The 22,089-nt window shown below is 39.6% G+C and overlaps 1 protein-coding gene and 1 long non-coding RNA gene across 2 annotated transcripts in view; one reads left to right on the forward strand and one right to left on the reverse strand.

The window, feature by feature from the left end:
• Window positions 1-1,668: 1,668 nt before the first annotated feature.
• Window positions 1,669-14,673, reverse strand: LOC144058416 (diacylglycerol O-acyltransferase 1-like). The gene is made up of 17 exons (XM_077576861.1): window positions 14,242-14,673; window positions 13,278-13,365; window positions 11,869-11,909; window positions 10,848-10,933; window positions 9,704-9,756; window positions 9,031-9,136; window positions 5,057-5,185; window positions 4,827-4,895; window positions 4,609-4,712; window positions 4,363-4,401; window positions 4,226-4,267; window positions 4,100-4,144; window positions 3,882-3,994; window positions 3,550-3,615; window positions 3,010-3,097; window positions 2,845-2,907; window positions 1,669-2,550 (listed from the first exon to the last, which is right to left on the reverse strand). Exons 1-17 carry the CDS (start codon window positions 14,481-14,483, stop codon window positions 2,401-2,403), a joined length of 1,524 nt encoding a protein of 507 aa, XP_077432987.1. The 5' UTR covers window positions 14,484-14,673; the 3' UTR covers window positions 1,669-2,400.
• The window catches only part of LOC144058417 (uncharacterized), a 36,948-nt gene continuing 29,499 nt past the window's right edge, over window positions 14,641-22,089 (forward strand). The window contains exon 1 of the long non-coding RNA XR_013295434.1: window positions 14,641-14,755. This is a non-coding gene — a long non-coding RNA (uncharacterized LOC144058417). The remainder of the gene's footprint in view (window positions 14,756-22,089) is intronic.

Here is a 22,089-nt window from a genome sequence, read left to right on the forward strand (position 1 = left end):
TAACACACTCACACAAAACCCGCCTTTTTTTCCCCTACACGCCTTGCGGTCGATTTAGGTGCCCTCTGTGGCCTACCAGTCACTGTAACGACACGGTGCACTCCACCTCCTATTTGTCCCAAAATGAAGCCAGGCAATTTCATTTATAAATCCCCCAGACAGGTTTTAAAAAAGTGGATATGTACGTGTAAAAGAGGACGTTTGGTCACCATGCTAGTCATGCATATCGTCGCTGTCCTTTGAAAAACACTTTCTGTATGTCCATTTATTTTTTTTTAATTTTTGGGATGTCTGCATTCAGTTTCACCCCCTAAATGTAAAAATGTAAAAAAATAAAAATAAAAGACAATAAAAGGATAAAAGGACAGCGACGATTTATTTGTCTTAAAATGGCTAAAATGCATTGATTTACATGTATGCAGTGTCTAAAGTATTCTTATACTTTACCCCCAGCCCTCTGCTGCATCCCATCTGACAGACTGAGACAGGTTTGTGTCTTCTGGTTTCCTGTCGAGAGGATCATCATCACTCACAGCTTGGCAACGTTCCTCGGAAACATCCGGAATAACGGATGTCTGGACAAGGGCCATGGATCAACCTGTTACTGAAAAACGACACAAAGAAAAGACAGAGACAGAAAAGAAGTGAAGGGTGAAATGTCCCAAAAAGTTGGCCATAGGCTAGTGAATGCATTCATTAGGTGAAAGTATTAACACAGACATGACAGGTGGATCAGAGTATGACGTGTTTGTGGGGGAGTGTGAGGGTCAACAATGACGTTCCAACGTGTGAGTCAAGCAAGGAGAAGTGAAAGACTATTCATGTCAGGAATAAGCAAATGATGGACGACAGACGGCAAAGTTTCGCCACCTTTTACGTCGCTCCCTCTGTTCTCATGATGCATGTCGTGATACATTTGTCAGGGATGAGAGGCCGATATATGGCGGTGTCTGTCCTTCACTTGACTCCTTTTGCAGCATGATGAATTTTTTTCGCCCCTGTTTGATGGAATGTTCCAAAGTTTGGGAAAGGATTGCATGCACCCAAAACGGCCTGTAGCCCTCTATATAATTTTTGTAGTGCATAATAGGCTACAACATTCAGTATATAATTATCCCCCCCCCCCCCCTCCAAAAAAACAAATTACACACGCACAGAGAAAAAAACATCTAGAGACACAGTGTGACTACTTAAGACCTTCTATTTAATTCAATGTCACCATGAAGAAAAGCAGACTCACAGACTTGTCCTCATGTCATGATGATGAGAACGCGTACAAACTTGGTTAACGTAAAATGAGTTTGTATGGATTTCAAAACAGATTAATGAATATTTGAAAATGTGAACGTACCCAAGTTAAATTAAGTTTCATTGGCAGTTCTTAGGGCGGATGTAAGAGACTGCCTAAAATGAGTCATTAAAATGACAAATACATTTCCAATGTGAGCAGTTTTGGCTCGACTTCAACCACTGTTTTGAATTTTTTTTGTAGAAGACGCTTGTATTTGTCTCCAACTTAAGTTCAGCAGGGAGAGAATTTGATAGTTTAGTTCCCTGTTAGCATAAGCTAGACTGTCCAAAAGTTGTTCGAAACTTTGGGAGCTCACAGTCTCCGCTTAAAATCTTGAAACAAATGTTTATTTAAATAAAATAAATTACCGAAGACAGTTGAGAAAGTAAAATTCACATTTATTTCCTTAACAGCACAGCAACATGATTTTTTGTATAACATTCAAATAAAACAAAAAAATATAAACCGCACCACAATAAAATCTCACCGGCATACCTTTTTCTTCACAGTAAGATTTTGACAAAGCCCTATGACAAATACACTATGATAATGTTACCGAAGGCACTTCAAAAATAGTCAGCGTTAACATTTAACATCACTTTTTTCCCACAAATGCATTAGAAGAAAGAAGAACACTGGAGTTGAACATTTTCACCATTTCACCAATTTTCTTCAGAGGTTTACAACTCTGTTCTTACAAAAAAGTATGGACAGAAGTGTAGTAAGTAACGGAATTAAAAAAAAACTGTTGAAGTAGCAAAATACAGTGTTTTAGTGCAACATATTCATATTTTGAAGTGTGCAGCAATGAAAAAGGTTTGATGTTCCATGTACCATTTTCTACAAAATTAAAGTGAGAACAAATTGCACATGCACACTGGCAAAACAAACAAACAAAAAAAGACTATTTGGATCCAAAACATAAGAGGCTGTGTCAGAGAAATTGAACATAAATGAGCAGAAATTCCGCAACCTAAATATTTATGAACCGCGACATTTGAAACACTTGAAAATGTCACAATTGCATAAAATGAGTTGGCCACCAAAATTAAAAATTAAGGTAACCACGACAAAATATCTAGACTTGAGTGCCTGTCTGTAAACTCAGATCAGTCGGTCTCTTGTCGGTAATGCAAGACGTAGTAGTCATGGACGTACATCAGGACGGCGAACGGTTGACCAATTATGAGAGAAATCCACACTGCGGCATTGCCATAGTTACCACGCAGGTTATGGCCAACAAACCAGGCTAATGGAAGCTAATGAAGAATAAAGACAACAACATTGATGTTTATTAGGAGTGGGAGGGAAAAGATTGTATTGTAATCGCATTAGAGATCCAACATGTTGCTATGCTCATAAGGTGGGCAGGGATTTTTGGTTATTAAACTTTAGTTTAAGTAGATATAAAAACAGCTCACAGTAAGGCAGTAGACGCATGTGATTATTATTATTTTTTTTTAGCTATTTGTAACTATAGCCTTACAAAAGGAAGATCTCGCAATTCAACTAAAAATATGAATGGCACAATAACGGTTCCAAAATGAGCTTACCTGAGCCATCATGCCCATAAAGGCCCACAGTCGGAACATCCTCAGAGGGACACTCACTAGATACTAACGCACAAATCAGGGGGGAAAAAACAACAGATGGCATTGAACACTTGAAACTTTATATGCGCTTCTAAATATTTGGTTAGTTCATGTGCTCAGCTGTACCTCGTGAAAGAACGCCGACAAGAAGAAGACTGCTGACTGGCTGACGATCTTACTAAAACCTCTCCTCAGCAACGGCTTGTAAAAGTGCCTGCAAGAAGAACACAACGTGACGTGGCTTACTTGATTTTTCTGCATGTGTTGCTCCACTGTGTGTGTCCAAATAGCCATTGCTTTAAGGGTTATAACACCACAACCGAGATGCTATTTGTTGGCCCGTCTATGGCATTTTGCATTGTTTGTTAGCATTGTCTGTTAGCATTGCCATTAAAGTATCTTCATCGACTGAAAGAAAAATATCCATTAATAGCAGTAAAAGAAGACTTTGCTTTGAATAACGATGCAGCATTTTCCCTTTGTGATATGTTTGTTTTTATTGCTTCATGTGTTGTACTTGTTGTGACTAGCACTTTCTTTCGAGTCATTTTCCAAACATCATAATGTCATGTACAGTCTGCTTGCATCAAACCAAATGCTCCCCTGAGTTTACGTCGACAAATTTCACTGCTCCGTCGCCAAGCTTAAAGTGTGTGAATAACTCACCGGAGACACCACTTGTGAACGGGGATGTTCCAGTTCTGCCAGAAATATGTCACCGATTCTGAGTTCCTGAAAGATGAGTCAGGAAAAAGGATACTGAGGCTTTACAGAGCCTAAATAATGGATCAGTGGGTATGACACGTTCATTAATACTGATGGAAAACGCTTTCTATCAGACACTTTTAATACCGTCTCATACCCCCTGGGCTTTGCAAAATGATCAACTGTCACTCACCACATTCACAGCCATGAGTTACAGTAACCAAGTCCAATAAAAACTTTGTGAAAATTGAAAGAGAAAACAACAGCAAAACTCACGGAAAAAAAATATTTACCACCAGTCTTTGTAGAACTGTCGGTCTCCGAAGCGCAGAAGCTCTGCTGTGAAGTTTAAAGATGAGTGGAAGAACCAGTAGAAAAATATCAACCAAAGCAAGTGGTTGGGCACCTATAGGGAGACGGGGATTCATATAAACAGCATGAAATAATGTAAAAATTAATAGCTGGCCATCTGTTATCAGCAAAGCCCATGTTTATATATAAATTTACTCACAGCCAATCTTAAGAGTCTCTCAGTCATCCGAGAGAGATCCATGTCCTTCAAGACAAGAGAGGAAAGCGGAGAAATGGCTATGAATTCAAAACAGTTCTAAACATGCCTGCCATGCTCGATGCTCACCTCCAGCGGCTTCATGGAGCTTTGAATGATGGGAATCATCCACTACAAGAGAGTGAAAAACAGCATTAAGATATTCTCAGGTATCCACCAAAATTTTATCTCCAAGAGGCACTTAAATTATTTCAGTACAAGTGTACCTGTTGCGTTAGCCCCACTAACATCTGGATGAGGAATAGCTGGGGGAAAAACATACACAGTTGAAACGTCAATATATTCGTACTCTGAGATGTTCGACAACAACAGTCTGAAGACTATTCCCAAATACATACTACATACTTTGCATGGCCTGTTATTTTCCCTCAAATAAGCAATTCAAGCCTGAATGTGGATGTGAGGCTAATTTGACTTTCAACAAGTTGAGTAATAGACAAAATATATCTTACCATCTCAAAAAGTCTCCTTAGGAGAAAACTCATGCGGATCTTGGGAGAGCGAGGAAAGTTGAGCTCGTAGCATAAAGTCGGCGCAAAGGCAAAGTAGCACAGGTCTGCAGATACACAATGAGAAGCCAAACGGGACATTCTGAATAATATCTCACAGGACAATGGAGCAATCAACAATAGAAAAAAATAACAATGATCACACCAACAAAATTAAGTACCTCTGATTGTAAGGTTGCCAGGGTAACACACTTTCTGGTCATCTCCATTAGGGTACTTTGATGATGGACCTATGGACCAAAAAATAAATAAATAAATACATGAAAGTCTACCACTAATTCAATTGAGAATGAGCAAGGCTGCAGTAACATATGCTTGCCTATAGATGTCACTGTAAGAACACAACCAAAGGATAGAGCTACATTTCTGTGTGTGTGTGTATGTAACTTACAAGACAGTGACCTTGCCAGTTTTTTGGCCTTAATGGTGCTCAGCTCCCGACACCACCTGTTGACATCCTTGTAGGAGTAGAGCTTCAGGAAGAGAATGGTGTAAGTACCGAGTGCAAACGCACCTCCAACTGAAAGAGAGGAAGACAGAACGGTAGCGCGAGAGGATGGAGCAGTAGTTTTGCCTGCAGAGGGTCACACTCGCACACTTTATCACTAATACAATTGCACACACGGTAGGAACACAAATGAAGAGTATTGTGCCAGCAGGGTAAAGTGCAGGTCAGAACACCTGGCGTCAAATCACAGCCGATTCTATTCATTTGCCATCTGTCTCTCTGGCTAATGTAGCCTCCAGAGTAGACAGCTACTGGTGATCATAGTGACACACACACAATGACGAAAACTTTCCATCCAAGTCATAATACTGACATTAAACACACAAACATGTTTGCTTTTTAAAAACATTCATGTAAAAACAAAAGAATGCCAACAATTTGTTTATATATTGTTGCTCTCTAATGAATAGCCTCTATATCTAAAAGTTCTGATTTTTTTTCTCTAAACCTTGACAAAAACCGGGAAGTACTAATTTCTGACCAATCACCAATTATTGTAAAGAAAATTTTGAGAGTCATATATATTCTATTTTCATGATCAGACTTTGCACGTGTCCCTGAAATTGCTGTCCACCCTGTCATTGTGGGATTACTGTCCCTTTGAGAAACCCTCTGATGCTTTCAGTGACATTACCATGAGCATTTTGTCTTCCGTCAACACAGGCTGAAACAGTAGCTAGTAAAATAATACAATTTTACACTTTGTAATTTTCAACAGACTATGCGTTTACTCTGATGTTGTCAACTTTGTCATAGCAAAACATGAATTCATATAAAAACGATCAAAATTCTGAAATATAATTGTTAAGTACACTGTCAGCGTGCTAACGGCATCATGTGGTTAAGTGATGGTCTACCATGCGCTCATAAAATGTTTCATTAGCCAAAAATGTCCAGTCTGTCAGCAAGCTCACATATTTTGCTGTTTGCATACATACTGTCTACTTGCAGCTTATCTATAGAAAAGTGTGGTAGCTTGACCAAAATATATTTAGAAGATCCTAACTTCTTAAGGCAATGACTATGAAGTTCAGTGGAAAATCTGAATTTTGGGGGTGAATCAGTGAACCAAGTTAAACGTTTTCTTATATTTACAATGATATCACTTTCTCCAAATCCTTTCGTACCCAAGAAAATGGAGGTAATCTACATAAAATGGCTGCACTCCCTAAATAGAACATCAAACTGTAATTCGTCATTTCTAAGTTAAAAGGAACTTATTAAATGTTGCAGTGGATGTATTTACCATTTTAAAGACTGAGGTTTTGTTCATTCTCATTTTTATATTGTGGAGGCAGGTGTGTGTTCACACACACTTGGTGGTCTTATACACATACACACACACGTGCCCTCTTATACTGCCCTTCCGGTGTGAACAGCAGAGCTAGGAGGAGAACAGACAGATGGGCTGACTCCTTTACTCATTCACCTCCCAGTAAGAGGAGAGGACAGGACCAGAGGGGAGGGGGGAAGAGAGGGGACAAAAAGCAGAAGCGACACTTTCTGCCTTTTATGATGTTTGGATATTAAACTAACCTCAATGCCAAGTCAACATCTCAGCGTAATGCATGCAATGGAACAACCAAATTACCATGCATTTGCAAGAAAGCCATTATCAGCCTCATAATATGTCTCATAAAATTATACACGGCTGCACTAGACCGATGACTAAAGGACACAAGCAATGCCAAGGATCTGTATTCGCCATACTGTATTATGTTAATGGTGTGAAACTTTTAGTGATTAGGTGACAACAGTGACCTTGATGGGGATTTTATTTACATCTGCCTGTTGATTATGCCCAAGAAAAAGCAAAGCACACACACTAGTATGCTGCAGGAAATTATCCCATTGTAATTATGTCCAGATTTCACAATGAGTGCTGTATATGTAACAGTTATACTATTTTATATGTAAAACGTGTGTTTTGGTTGAATAAAGGTTGGGAAACACTTGTTTAGATGCTCAGTCAGCTGTTTCACAAGATTTCTGTCTCGAACATGAGGTTCAATGTTACAAAATATATGGTCTATTTAAAATCTAAACTACAAGTTTTTCCTACAAAGAGATTCTGCGATGTTTGCTTTGTTCAGTGTGCGAGAAGAGCTTAGAAAAGTACAAAATTTGTAATATGGATTTGAATGATACCTTATGTGACACCAGTACTTGAACTTTTCGAAGGATACTGAGAACACTCATGTCTTTAGGGAGGTCATTTTGCTTGTTTGGCAAATTGTACTAACTTTCGTTAAAAAAATATACATTTTCCTGTTTTGAGACGGCACTAGGGGAAGTCAACCACAAAAAAATTATTGACCATTATTATGTTCTATGCAGCCCCACTAGTCTAAATATGATATTCTGGTTAATATTGGAATATAATATAAGCAACAACATCCAGACGTTTTTATCCATCTTTGGGGCGGCCATTTTGTCACTTGCTGTCAACTGAAAATTACATCAATGTTACTCAGGTCTCAGGTAACAATCAATCACAGCTCGGCTTAAAAAAATAGGTGAGCTGTGATTGATCGTTGCCCGAGCCCTGTGCAACTGTGATGTCATCTTCAGTCGACAGCAAGTGGCAAAATGGCTGCCTCCAGAAATGGATAAAAACGGCTGGATTTTGCTTCATAACTCTTATTCCACAAATGTAATATTAATCAGAATGTCGTGTTTAGACTAGTGAGGTCACATATAACATAATATTGTCAAGAAATGTTTAAGGTTGACTTTCACTTTAAACTGTGGTCGTAACCATAAAACCTGACCATGTATACCCAATGTTAATGTATGATGAAACCTACTGTGTGTGCATTTATTCTATAGTTTCCATCAGACAGAAGACTGTGAACCCTTGATGACCCTTGTCCTGAAAAACATACACTCTTTGGCACCACTACCCTCCGCCTATACTCCCCTTCTCTTCCCTCGCCAGCTGGATACAATCCAGTCACGACCAACTGGTCCATTACCACTAACCGGCTGCAATTATGACAGGCTTATAGGAGACATCTTTTACTGCACAATCAAATGGGTCGACTGCTTCTTTGAAGGACAAAGATAGGAATGCCCTCTTAATCTTTACTGCAATGACATTATTTTCAATTTTGCACATAGCTACAGTATGTTGCAGGCGCTCAGTGTGGACAGATGACAATACAGTACTCAGGGATGTGATTTGACCAAAGTGAAATTATCTGAAAATTTAGCCGGGGGTCTGGGGGCCGCTGGCACCCAGCTAGGCTAGCTAGCGAAGCCCCCCGGAGCTCATGGGTTTTCCGTGTTTTTAAGTACTTTCAATGCACTCACATGACAAAGAAATAGACAAAACAACAGCATAAATTTTCAATGTATATTGAACTATCCCATATAAAATGGCAGTTTTAGTCAACTCAAAATCAGTCACATTCAAAAACATTGGACTGCCTTTGCTTTTAAAAACTATCACTGAGAATATCATCATATCTAACTAATGTGATTACTAAGTTAACACATAAATAATGTTGAAGAGTTCAAATTTCATGAACAAATAATTGTATCATGACCAAATGAAAAGTAACTCATATTAGAGCATACCACAAATGTCTTTGTTATAGCAGAAGATGTTATCTGTCGGAGTCATGTGCATACACAATGAACTACTTAAAAAAAATAAAAAAAAATAAATAAAATCGGATTTTTTTTGGGGGGGGGGGGATAAAAAAAGCGGAATTCCGCGAATTAGCGGAAAAATCACATCCCTGAGTACTCCAGTCAGCTAGCCTGCCACACTGCTATCTAGTTAGTAGCTAATTGAGAGCCATGAGAAATTGTATTTTAACAACAGTTATAAAACAAAAACACACCCATTTTACCTGGGGTCGTGGAGGGCATCAAGAGTACCACTGCAGCAGGGAATGTTAGCATGACAGTCAAATTAACACTATGGACAAGAAACCCCACTTGCTCATTGAATGAACCCTAGGCAGGAGGAGAAAGAAAGACACACAGGGTCAGTGGGATTGGTTGTAATAAATAAACCATGCATCTCAAACATATTGTGCTTTCACTGACATTACAGGTAGCTATATATCATAGTATTGAAGGATAACACAACTCCATGACAATTTTATGAAGGTAAAGTTTTAGAAGGCTTTTGTTTCCTAACGGACAGGAGCATGACAGAATATCCTAAACGCAGATGTTAAACACATTTTTTGTTTTCTTGGCAACTGGGAGGGTTAGTCAGTATAGAACAGGGGTGCTCAAATTCAGTCCTCGAGAGCCCCTATCCAGCCTGTTTTCCATGTTTCCCTCCTGCAGCACAGCTGAATCTAATGATCAGCTAATCAGCAAGCTTTGCAGAAGCCTGATAACGACCCTGATCATAAATCAGGTGTGTTAGTGGAGAGAAACATGGAAAACAGGCTGGATAGGGGCTCTCCAGGACCGAACTTGAGCACCCCTGGTATAGAGGGATGGTTGTAGAAAAAAAAAGAAAAGAAAGAAAACTGGTCAATTGAAGAATGCAGGGTTTTTTCCACTTACCTTTGACAACTGCCTCTCTGTATAAAGAGCCACCATGATAAATGCACTGGACACTGTTCAAAACAAAGATTAAAAAAACAACAATGACATTACTTATAAAATGCTATTGTCCATAGCAGCATGTATAGCATAGCATGATGCAAGTTTTACTATTAAAAAAAATGCATGACTACAAAATGTGACCAAAGGAACAATTTTTTTTTTTTTTTTTACCTTTACAACAAAGACAATTAGAATTTTTACAAGCAAATGTTCCTCCCTTAAAACAGGCAGACTAACGCTCTTGGCTTTGGTCTCACAAAGACATACATGATGACACTCAATTTAACAGCAATCCTGCCAAAAGAAATGAGCTACAACTAGCAGACCATACAGGTTACCATGCATGCATACACAAGTATTACAAGTAATTAATTTTCCGTTTTGCTTCACTGCAGAAAGTTTATTAAAAGTCGACATTTATAATAATGGCTGCTTTTATCACTGGTGTGTAAAATGTGATACATCAGAGATCAGGTATGGATTCCATCAGCTTTAGCAACGAAATGATGCGGTAAAATCCTAAAATACAGAAATGACTTAAATCTAATCTATTGCTTTATAATAGAGGATTATTAGCATGACTTGCATTTAAAAGTACATAGAGAAGATTGATAGTATATTTTTTCTATGACAAACAGCTGCACTTGGGGAATGCGAGTGATGAGTACTAGAAAATAAAGTTGAGTCAGGATGATCAGGTGGTATAAAAGCGGCATATGTTGCTTCTTTTCTTTGCAGCACAATAACTATGCAGTATATCAGTATATAGGCCAAGTGGGCATCCCTTAGGAGACAAAGTGAGCTGCACCACTGCAGACTTTCACCTTGTGCATTACAAAAAAATATATGTGCCTGTGCGTCTTAAACAAAAGGCAAGTTAAGTCAATTTCTCATATGGTGTCAACTGAAGAGTTACTTTTTACATCTAATCTAACAATGTAGTCCTTAATAACAGAAAGCTACATTTCCCTATGTGTAATTGTCCATGCTAATAAATATATCTTACTGCATAGTGAGGACATCATTACGTTTAACTATAAGTATCATTGTCAATGATTTTTGTCTTCAGGGTAAACCTGAGCTGTACGTGTATAGTACCTACCAATTACCAGGCACACCGCTGGCCAACTGTAGGGGTCCTTCACAAATAAGGAAATCACTTGAATAGGGTCCACAAGAACCCCATATCTGTTAAATCAGAATTGGGGGGAGATTAAGAAAACATTTAATTTAGATTAAACCACTCAAAACACTTAGCATTGCAGTTTCACTTCAAAAAAATGAAAACACAGTTAAATCAATATTTTTTGAAATGATGTTCAATGCAACACCAAGACACTTTTTAAATAGCAATAATTTCATTTATTATAGCAGGCAAGTACAATTTCAGTGAGTAAAAATTGACATCAGGAGGTGTTACACTGAGTTTACACAGACTAAACATACAGAAATCTCCACTTCTAAGTACAGAAAAGCTTTTCTTGTTTGTTTAAAATGGCTTAGATTTAGTAGAATCCTGCAACATATAGTGGCCAAAGATAAAAATCCTTGTTGGCAATTGTGGCGTTTAGCGCTGTAAATCCTTGTTGTGGCGTAAGGAAGCCACATGATAAACTAGCGATACATCACACATTTGTTGCCATGACCACTGCTTTTTATTCTGCTTCCATTTCTTCTTCTACTTTCTGTTGCCGGTTGTCAAATACTTTTGGTGCATTACCACCACCTTGTGGCTAGCGGCAAGTATTTGCCAACATCCATCAGAAAGTCAACATGATTAGGAAATGGCAATTTTTTTTAATGCTAGTCTGAACTCTAATTTTAATATATAAGAGTCTCACCTAAGTATAGATCGCAGGACCAGCCAAAACAATGGGGGAAAAAAAGTGACTTTTAGTCTGAAAAATACGCTACTTGCATTATCACACATTTAACGGCAGCAGTCAATTTTCAGTCTGATGGCGTTCCAGTAGCTTGTAACGTATTGACCTTTCCACCATTAATACTTAATGCATCACTGTGCATAAGGTTCTTTGGCCCAGTAAAATAAATGTTATGGAATGAAAAGGTTATATAACAGAAGTATAAAACACAGGTGGGGTTTCAAAGCCAAACATGCTTACCTTAACAGGTTTTCTAGGAAGAGTCGGGCATTACTAAGTACCTGTAACAAAAAACAATAGTTACAGGTTACAGTGACATGACTATCTTTTGCAAAATGGCACTTTTTCTTGCCCTAAATCACTTTTTCATTAATGGGATAAATTCTGTATTTTCTTCAACATTCTTTCTCGCTTCAACTTTTTCTTCCACTTCATCTTTTTTTCTCTTGTCATTCCTTTTTTAATCTCTCTGGCTCACTCCCTCTATACGTGAATGGATGGTGATATCTCATTACCCCACACAAAGGCTCCATGCCTGGGGATGGGACAGAAGTTCAGTAGGAATGAAGGGAAAACCTCTTGTGATGAACACAACGATCTGTGTTCAAAGGCTGGATTAGCAGCAGGCAGGCTTTGCTACAGCCTCATCCCTGCTCCTATTCTCTCACATTCAGTCCCTTATTCGAGCAGAGAAGACAAAATTCTGTTAAAATGTGTTAACATACTCGCTTTGTATTCAATCATTGTGCCGTATCTGGAAATAATCTGGGTTGCGAGTACATAAAGTGCATTTTATCTTGACTGAGGTAGATCTGAGAACACTGTGGAGCGTACTCACGGCACATTAAGGGGACTATCGATTGAAAACAAAACACCTTGCCAAGATGTATATTTATAGTGTTCAAGCTGGCAAAATACCAATTCTGACAATGAATAAGACAAAGTGAGTGTTCTTAAAGGCAAGTGTTGATAAAACTCTACACATTTATTTTCTTTTTTTATTACTCATGATATAATACTCTTAGGCTAAAATATACTGTAAACTCATTAACCATAACATGTTTTTAAAGTTAGTCCTTGGTGGAGATGCATCTCCAGCTGAAAATTTGCAGACGTGCTGAGGGGTCTTACAATAACGTGTGCATCTTTTAATATTGAATAATAATGTGTCTTGTCATCAGATATTCAAAATGGATATGTGATGGGCACCGTGGACCTTGTGTGGGCTTTTTCCGGGCACTCCGGCTTCCCCCCTATTTCCAACAACATGAATGTTAGGTTACTTCATCTATCCATCCCTTTTATATATGCTCACCCGCATTAGGATCATGGGTGAGCTGGATCTTATCCCTAGTGACTTTGTGCAGGAGGCGGGCAACACGCTGGACTAGGCACTAACCAATTGCAGGGCACATATTCGACAAACAACCATACCATTCGCAAAACGTGTAAATTAGGCTAAGTGAAGGCACTAAATTGTCCATGGGTGTAAATTTAAGTGTGAAGGGTTGGTGCTCTGCGATCTGCTGGCAACCGGTCCAGCGTGTGCACCTTCTCTCACCCAAGCCCACCAGCAACTCAAAAGAGGACAATCAAAAATAGATTTACAGATGTATCCATACTGTACATGCTGACAAGTGTTCTCTTACCAGCATGACCACACACCAGTTTAGAATCCCTCTGTAGTTACTGTAACCACTGGATGAAGTCAGCAGGGACTCCTGTGGCTTGTGACAGCTTGATTAGGTAAGAGAATAAAAACAACAGTTGGATGAATAAGTTGTCAATTGCGTAGGTATGTTTGCATTGGAACGATTTCCACATGGCTCACTTTGACTCCTCAAACTGGGAAGCGACACTTAGTGGATATTTTGCCGTGAACGGCAACTGTCCAGTATCCACAATGAGATTTGAACCAGTGACCTCACATTTCGGAAGTGACCACCATTGTGCCACGAGTCCGTATGTTTTGCCTGGAGGAGAATTTGCACTTGTAGTTCTCGGGCGACTCACGGCAAAGTGCGAGAGGCGAGATGCCGGTCACGGCAAAATATCAACCTCGTAAAGTTTACAGTTTACTTAAGCCAGTGGTGTCCAAACTCGGTCCTCGGGGGCCGGTAGTCCCGCAGGTTTTGGATATTTCTCTCCTCCAACACAGCTGAAGCTCATCAGCAAGCTCTACTAAGCCTGATAACAATCCTGTTGATTGAAACAGGTGCGTTGGAGCAGGGAAACCTCCAAAACCTGCGGGACTACCGGCCCCCGAGGACCGAGTTTGGACACCACTGACTTAAGCCCTTGAATGCCACACGTGCAAACAAAATTGATTGCACTTAATGACTATGCATTGTACACCTGATAATTTTAACCCACGTAGGCTATTAGTTACAGTGTGGCATTTAGATTTCATACACGTACTTTACTTCTTTATTAAGCACATCTAAGTTAACCTATTCAAACAATAGTCAAGGGTAGTTACTAGTAAATATGAACTTGATAGCCACCACTCTAGTTAGCATGTACATTAGCCTCCAGACTACACCGTTTGACGTTATGCCGATGAACAACGTAACACTTCGGTAAACTATGCTTTTTCTTCCATGTATAACTCACCTTAATCTGTCATTAATGTCATTGTTACGTTTTTTCTTGTCACACTTGGCCGTGGGCCGGGCTGTCTCCAACAAACGCTCAACTTTGCACATCTCGCTGTCGCTTTTTCTATCAGCGGCCACTGAGAGTTGACTCGCCGACAAACACTTCACATTCATGGGCTGCACGCTCGCTCCTCTCCCCGCCGCAAATTTAGCCCTTCTCCTGCTACTGGAGGCCCCGGCAGTGTCCATATCTTCCATGGTGGCCGGCAAAAACCAAACAAAAAAAGTTAAGTCTAAAGTTCACTTCGCTTGTTCGCTTGAAGGATTAGCATACTTGATGCTGTATTGAGCCACATGGGCGTGAGACCGAATAAAAACGGGAAGTAGTAGTAGCTTGTGACACAAATCCGCCCATGTCAGATTTCCGCACTATCCCATAACAGGTAGGAGTGTCGTGATGTCATTGGAAGCGTGACGTAAGAAGAAGGCAGCCCTGAAATCTGACACTGCAACCCACTGACTGTTACTGAGTGAGTATCAACGCTAGACAGACAGATTTTCCTTTTCCCATTTAAAAGTATAAATATTAAAATAATGACGTTCTAATCTAATCTAAATTTACCCACAAATGTGTTTAATGAAATCTGAGGCTGTTAGATTGAACACATGCATACAAAGTGGATAAACGGTTTGTTGTACGTGCTGCCAATCAAATGGAATAGGAGCATGGTTTTAGTATTTTGCCTGTCACTTTATGTCACTCTCATAGATAGATAAACAAATAATTAATTAATTAATTAAGAAATAAATTCAAATTCAACAATTTCTTGCCGCATCCCTGATGATCGTTCACGGCTCACTAGTGTGCCACAGTTCCGTTGGGAATTACTGCATTATTGTAGCAGTTTTCTATTGTTTATTGAGCTTTAAGGTACTACAATATTTGGGAAAACTTAATGGCAACACCCAGAAAAAAAATCTCAATAATATAACCATGTCCTAGAAATTTTATATATATATATACACACACACATATATGTATATATCCAACCTCACCTCAATATCGTGCTAATTTTCGCATTGTGAGGTTCATATTGTGACATTTATTGTATCGTGATGTTTGGCTCTCGTTGCATCCTACCAGCTAGTGGAACAACAATCATTTGTTGTGCTAGCCTAGGCAAGATGTTTCTGGCATTTTGATTTGCATACAGATTTTGTACAATGCACCACGAATGCTAAGACATGCCGTGCAGGCGTACACAATGGCTTAAAGGGAAACATATCTTTAAAAACAGATGAAATGTAAATACCATGGCCTTGTCAATGACAAATGATTGACAAAGTATTTCAATTCCCCTGGTAACCTTTTTAGAAAAGATTAATAATTGCTCCTTGTGGAAAGACTTAAAGTATTAGATTCTCAGATCAAACGTGGACTTTAACAGAACACAGCACTTTAAGAACTTTCACATTGCTCTAGTAGTTAGCACAGTAGAGAGGTTCGGTATCCGATTCTTGGCTCGAGTCCTAGTCTTGGACGGTTTCACGTTCCAAAACCACCCAAGTTATGTCAATTGAAAACTTGAAATTACTCACATGGTGTAAATGTGAGGTCGTTTGTCTATATAGTATGTGCCCTGCGATTGGCTGGCTACCAGTCCAGGGTGTACCCTCTTGCCCATTGTCAGCTGGGATAGTCTCCACATCTGCGACCCTAATAACAACAAGCTGTATAGAATTTGGACAATCAAAAATCTAGCCATGGAGCTTGATTTAACTACCAAGATGATGGATAGATGGATGGATGAAAGTTTTCACATATCCTTCAACTTTATGATCATTCCAACTGAAAAGTTTGATCTCCGTTATCCTTCTTATCATGATGAAACTACTTGAAAGAGTTCCTTCAATGAGATTGGCCCTTCTGTCGTTTCTTCTTCAGTGCGCCTTTACATATCAAGGTGGCAAGTGATCACTGGCATTGATTCAGCTTTATCAGTCCTCTCTTGTCGAAACCGGTGTCTTAAAGAGTAATGAGGTTTGGTGCCTGGGATAAGAGAGCCAGGATCATAGATCAATTGCAACTTTTTAAGTTATTGTACATGCAACTCTTCAACTCTAAAGTGTAATCTCGAACACAGACCATTTCAACACCCTGGTCGACCTCTGATTTGTTCATATTTTGACACCAACAATTAAATGGAAATCGGTTTCAGAGTAAAATGATTACCATCATAAAGCCTTTTAGTTAATTAATTATTAATAGGCAATGTTTTAAGTTGTGTTACCGCTTTCTGAAAATAGCCAAAGAAAATGCAAAATACACTTTTGGAGTTAATCCTTTTGGTCCACAATGCATCTGAGCTGAAGTCTCACTAGATTTGCTGAAGTCTCAAGTGGTAGGCTGACGTCTCGGTCTAAAGATCGTTTGACTTTCAAGTCTATGTGTGACTTTGAGACCAAGAGTATTGTTATCGGTGGCACAGTTTTGTGATGACATTGTACTATGACGATAGAAAAAGTCTGAAAGTTGGGTTTGTAGTTGTACTTTTGCCCAATAAGTCCTCTTTAGACTAGAAACCACTCTGTTGCGTGCAAGTCTGCTAATGCGCCACAGATCCAGTTATTTTTGATAACAGCTAGCCATATAAAATTGAGAGAATAAGAGGTTTTAGCAATCCATTATTTATGCCTTACCCTAGGGCCTCAAAAGATGTTTTTTTTTTCTCTCCAGAAAGCTGTGCCTCTGAGCAAAACACAATCTAGCTCTCTGCCTTTAGAAAATATAATTCTTATTGTATACTTTCACCTTTCATCTCTTCGTTGATCTATACTCATGTCATCCCAAACAGATTAGAACACGTCTGGTTATATCTTACATCTTTCTTGGAAACCTTTTCTCCTCACATTTTGGGACTATTGGAAGGATTTTGTTCACCCTCAGCTAAAGCAGAAATATGGGGCAGTGAGGCCTAACCTTGCGACTCCAAAGGACTTGTTTGTCTGCTTTAGTTTAAAGCGGTTTGCATTGCAGTCAATTCTGCAACTTTCAGGGGTTAACATATTGGCATTTAGCTACCTAAGCATCCCAACATTCACTCAAGGTTTGTTGAAAGAGGAGGGGAGAGCAAGCGTGATTGAAAAAATAGATATGAAGCAATAGATGTAGAGACAGGAGATAAATATAGAGAAAAGCAAGATGAAGGTGGGGGAGCCGATACTAAAGACAGAGCGATATCACACTTTCTACCTACTGTATATCTCCATCTCTGTGCCTCCAGCTGGGGCGGCAGAAGGAGCGGGAGATAGTGTTTGCCCTTGCAGGCTGTAATGAAGCAGTGGAAGGATAGATGAGTCACTTGAACACGGGCACAGGAGAAATCCACACTCCAACATCATTCAGGTCAGCTGAGTGATGTTGCATGAACTTGTGTTTGTGTGTGGGTGTGAATCTGAGTGAGAGCGTGTGTGTGTGTTTGAGTCGGTGATGGCTGGAGGTTTGGTGTTAGTGTGAGGGACAACTGAGACAGATGCTGATTATATAGGAGACTTGATGGAGTAATAAAGATGCTGCAAGATAAGCAGTCTGTAATAAAGGATGAAGTGATCCATGCTGTTACATGCAGAGATATTTTTGTCATGAAAAGCAATCGAGGCATAGTGAATGACGTTACTCGGCTGCAGCCATCTGAGGCCCTGTTGTTGACTAAGTGAACTTGAGTTACAAGTACATATCCATTTTGGTGGTGGTTCCAAGTTAAAACGCTAATGCGCATTAACAGAGAAAAGTTTAGTGCAGCACTGTTTTTAACCCTGGAGAACCCAAGAACCCTTTTCTTCTTTGGAAAATTATGAATTATACATCAAATGACTGCTATAAGTTCACTGAACACCAAAATATATGTTTTTTTTTTCAATTTTAACTAGCTCAGAGTTGCTAATTTATCAAAAATATATATATAAAACATACTCCTAGGCATTCTGCAACATGATATGAAATAGATTAACAAAAAAAAACACAATTTTACCATCTGATGGTTTGCTGAGAAGATGGTTTTGTTTGGAGTGATTTCCGGCTCAACAAAACAGCGTGTTGCCAGCCATCTTGTCACCACCACTCTGGCTCATGTAAGTACAATATTCATCCACTAGATGGCCCCATGCAGGGGTCAGAAGTGGCACTCTGGACTTTTGAAGTTAAATTTGTAAAAAAAAGAAAGAAAAAAAAGAAGGTCTTTGTTATTTGAGTAGCAGAATTTATAGGGGCCAAATTTGACCCCGTGGGTTCTCCAGGGTTTTAAACTAGCAAATAATTAGAGGTGGCAAATCCAGGTCGAGAAAGTAAAAACCCTGCCACAGTTTGACTTTAGTCACAGGGGCTTTTACACAACCTGCAGGTTAACAAGCTCCCCGGCATCACTAATCTAGACCACCGGTATATCGCATCCTGAGATGAGTCCTCAGAAAATAGGCAGCTCTAACCACAGTTACAACAACTTAAGAGCAGGATGGGGATGAGGTTGTACAAAGAAATCAACACATCAGTCCACGAACATGGAAGCAAATTGAATCCAAGAAGAAACGAATCAAAAGGAATGTCAGACACACAATAGCAAAAGTGTCACAGAAATGCTATGAAGTGAACAAAGTTGTTGTGACATTCTGGCCTAATTCATCATTGTCCTACCGACTGAAGCTTCAAGTTGGAGACATTTTTTCCTCGACACTTGGTCTCCCTGAAAGAACCATTATTATACACAGGCTGAACAAAGACGACCATCATCAATCATCGACCATGACGAACAAGCAGCAATGACGCTCTCTAAATCTGGACCTAAGACCAGCCTGCATGGATGGAAAGCTTGAACCTGATGTCAAGGATTTCCTTAAGAACTGGTTGATGGACTTTCCCACTGTTGATTCGCATGCTGTTCTACAAAGACAAGACGTTCCTTCATCCAGGCACGACTATACTACACTGGGAATATCAACAGGCAGCTGCAATTGCTGGAGTGAGAGCAGTTGCGATACGATATTTCACAGATGTGGTCTATGAAGAGAATTCTGAAGGATTCTGCAAATAATGAGAATTTGGTTTGGCCAACGGACTTGTAAGCTGTGCCGCTGTGTCCAAAAACCAATGCTAGCAGCCTGTATCACAAAACAAAATGCAGGTTCATACCTTAAGCCTCTTCAACTTGAGATCAAAGAAAGGGTACTGCTGCAGTTGGGATAAATAAGAGAGCGACCTCAGTTGCGAGGTATTTTTACACCTTCAGTATGGCCATTTTGAAGGTGTGATCAAAAGACCATCCAGAATTCAAGGAGGTCATAGTGTGGTGCCAAATGCATTCTTTGAGCTTGCAAGGAAATATGGGCCACTAACGACACAAAGATACCTTGTTTTAGGACACGCACAAATGGAGTGGATGAGAATGAAACCAGTTATACTAGGTGATTATCATCACCTCTTTGACAATTATGTTGAGAGGGTGATGAAACCCGCGACCCTAGTGAGGAAAAAGCGGCCAAGAAAATGGATGGATGGATGGAGGGTGATGAAACCTGCATAGACACATTTAACAAGAGTAAGTAGTTTGTTGTTTATTTGAATATGAGGACATTCAACCTAGGATTTAATTTGTTTTCATTTACCGGTAATTTGTTAAAATTTTCATCCCTTGTGAGAACATATTTTTTTGGTATACATTATGTTGACCAGCATATTGCTTGGAGATTTTTTTTCTCGGCCTGTGTGAGGCGGTGCATCACGGGGAGACAGATAGAGACGTCATCATGCTGTTAGTGGGCTTGGGGCCACATCAGCATTTCTGCAGTTCAGCCAAGGACTCCCGCACACTCTGTCTATCCATCTTTCACCCAGGGAAAGGCGTAGATACACTTTTTATGAACAGCGGGGTGCCTAGGCCCTCAGAGATGCAGGACGTGGGCAAACAGTGAGAAATTGCTTTTCATTGTTTTTGGACAGATTTAACAAATTTACAGTATTATGTTTAAAAAAAGTACATACATACAAACGGTAGGCCGCTAAAGCTCCCCCTAAAATAGGCCTTACACCACTGTAGATAAAATTACAGTAAGGACTTTAAAGTTAATTTCAGTCCTGTAATGCAAAAGATTACTTAAATAATTCAGAATTTCTAAAGTAGGCTATCTGAACTTTATATGTATTTCCGGCAAGTTTCACTTCTACGCTACTTTGTTGCCTTAATGAAATGTATTCTTTTACTTCAATACATTTCAGTTAACGGTCTTCGCTACTCGTTACCTCAAAATAAAGAAGAAGGCATTGTTTGTTGACATAATGCCTGAACCTTGGAGCACCAAGTAGAAGAATAATGTGTCACACATTTCCCATTGGCAACAGATCTGGACTGCTGGCAGGCCAGTCTAGTCTCGTCACACTGTTGTAACAAGTGGAGAATATGGCTATGCATTTTTTTTCCCTTGAGAAATAAGCAGGGACATCCATGAAAAAAACTTTGCTTGGAGGGCAGAATATGATTCTCTAAAAATTAACACTAACACAGCTACATACCATCACAGATGTGACTTTTGAACTTTGATGAAAATCTTGATGATCCTTTTCCTCTTTGTCCCACAGGACATATGATGTCCATGATTTACAAAAGCAATTTGAAATGTGGTCTCGTCAGACCACAGCACCTTTTTCCACTTTGCGCAAGTCCACTGAGATTAGCTTTGGCACAGAAAAGCTGGTGGTGTTTCAGTAATATAATTTCCTATAATGTGAGGCTTATAATAGGAGTATAATGAAATATGACAACAGTAAGAAGAGTGAGTGGGAAAAGTTTCAATGTCAGGAGAAGTAGGGTGAGGTTAAAAATGGCCATGCAAAGTCAAGGCAAGCATTTTACCATCACATATTGATACTTTTTTGTGTGTGCTCATTTTAAAAGTTAATTCATATGACAGGTCTACCATGTACGGGGGCCTATTTGAGAAAAAGGTCATCATAGTGCCTGGAAACCTACGCCAACGTGAACCTCTTACTGTCATGCACGGTGCATTTTGACGATAAATGTCCGTGTCACATTGGCTGCGACCACATGCTACATGTTGACAATGTTGTCAGCCTGAGTATGAATCAAAACTGTCACATGACATTCCCTCTCTAAACTCCTACCTCATTACCTTGCCTGACTCCGTGTGGTGAGAAAAATGTTTAAATTGAACCCAAAGATAATCATCTCATGTTGAAAGGCTCCCGGTAATGTTGTGATGTCCACTGGAGACATCCAATAATTCAAGTAGCAAGTGGAATTGAAGGCCACCTAAAATAGTTTGACTTGCTTGAGAATATTAAAGGGCACAAGTGGGAGGTACAGCGAGAGAGGGAGAGGCGAGATAGACAAGATTGCATGTGTTTCCATGCCTTTAGTGTGCGTGTGAAGCCAAAAGTGGGCCCGGGGAAATGTCGTTCACCACTCGCTGGCTGAATTTGGGGATGTAGGAGGGAAATGACTTTGCACTGTACTCCATGGAAAAAGCTTTCATCCGTGTTGCATTTGTCACCCCGTCTTTAACCCAATGTCAAAATGGCCATCGTCCTAGTGTTTGTCTGCCTTAAGGACTCGAGAATTCAACTGCCCGTCATGTATGATATGCGAGGGTGCCACACAACTCGTGACACAGTCTATCTGGGTTCAGGGTTTAAATCTCTGTTTTCTCCGGCTACTCAAGCTTCTTCCCAAAACATACTTTGTAGGTTAAGTTTTAAAATTGTCAATTGGTGTGTAAGTGTGAATGGTCATTTGGTATCTGTTCCCTGTGATTGGTTAGCGACCAGTCCAGGGTGTACCCTGCCTCTTGTTGAACG

This window comes from Vanacampus margaritifer, chromosome 9, assembly GCF_051991255.1.
Source record: "Vanacampus margaritifer isolate UIUO_Vmar chromosome 9, RoL_Vmar_1.0, whole genome shotgun sequence".
Lineage (NCBI taxonomy): Eukaryota > Metazoa > Chordata > Actinopteri > Syngnathiformes > Syngnathidae > Vanacampus > Vanacampus margaritifer.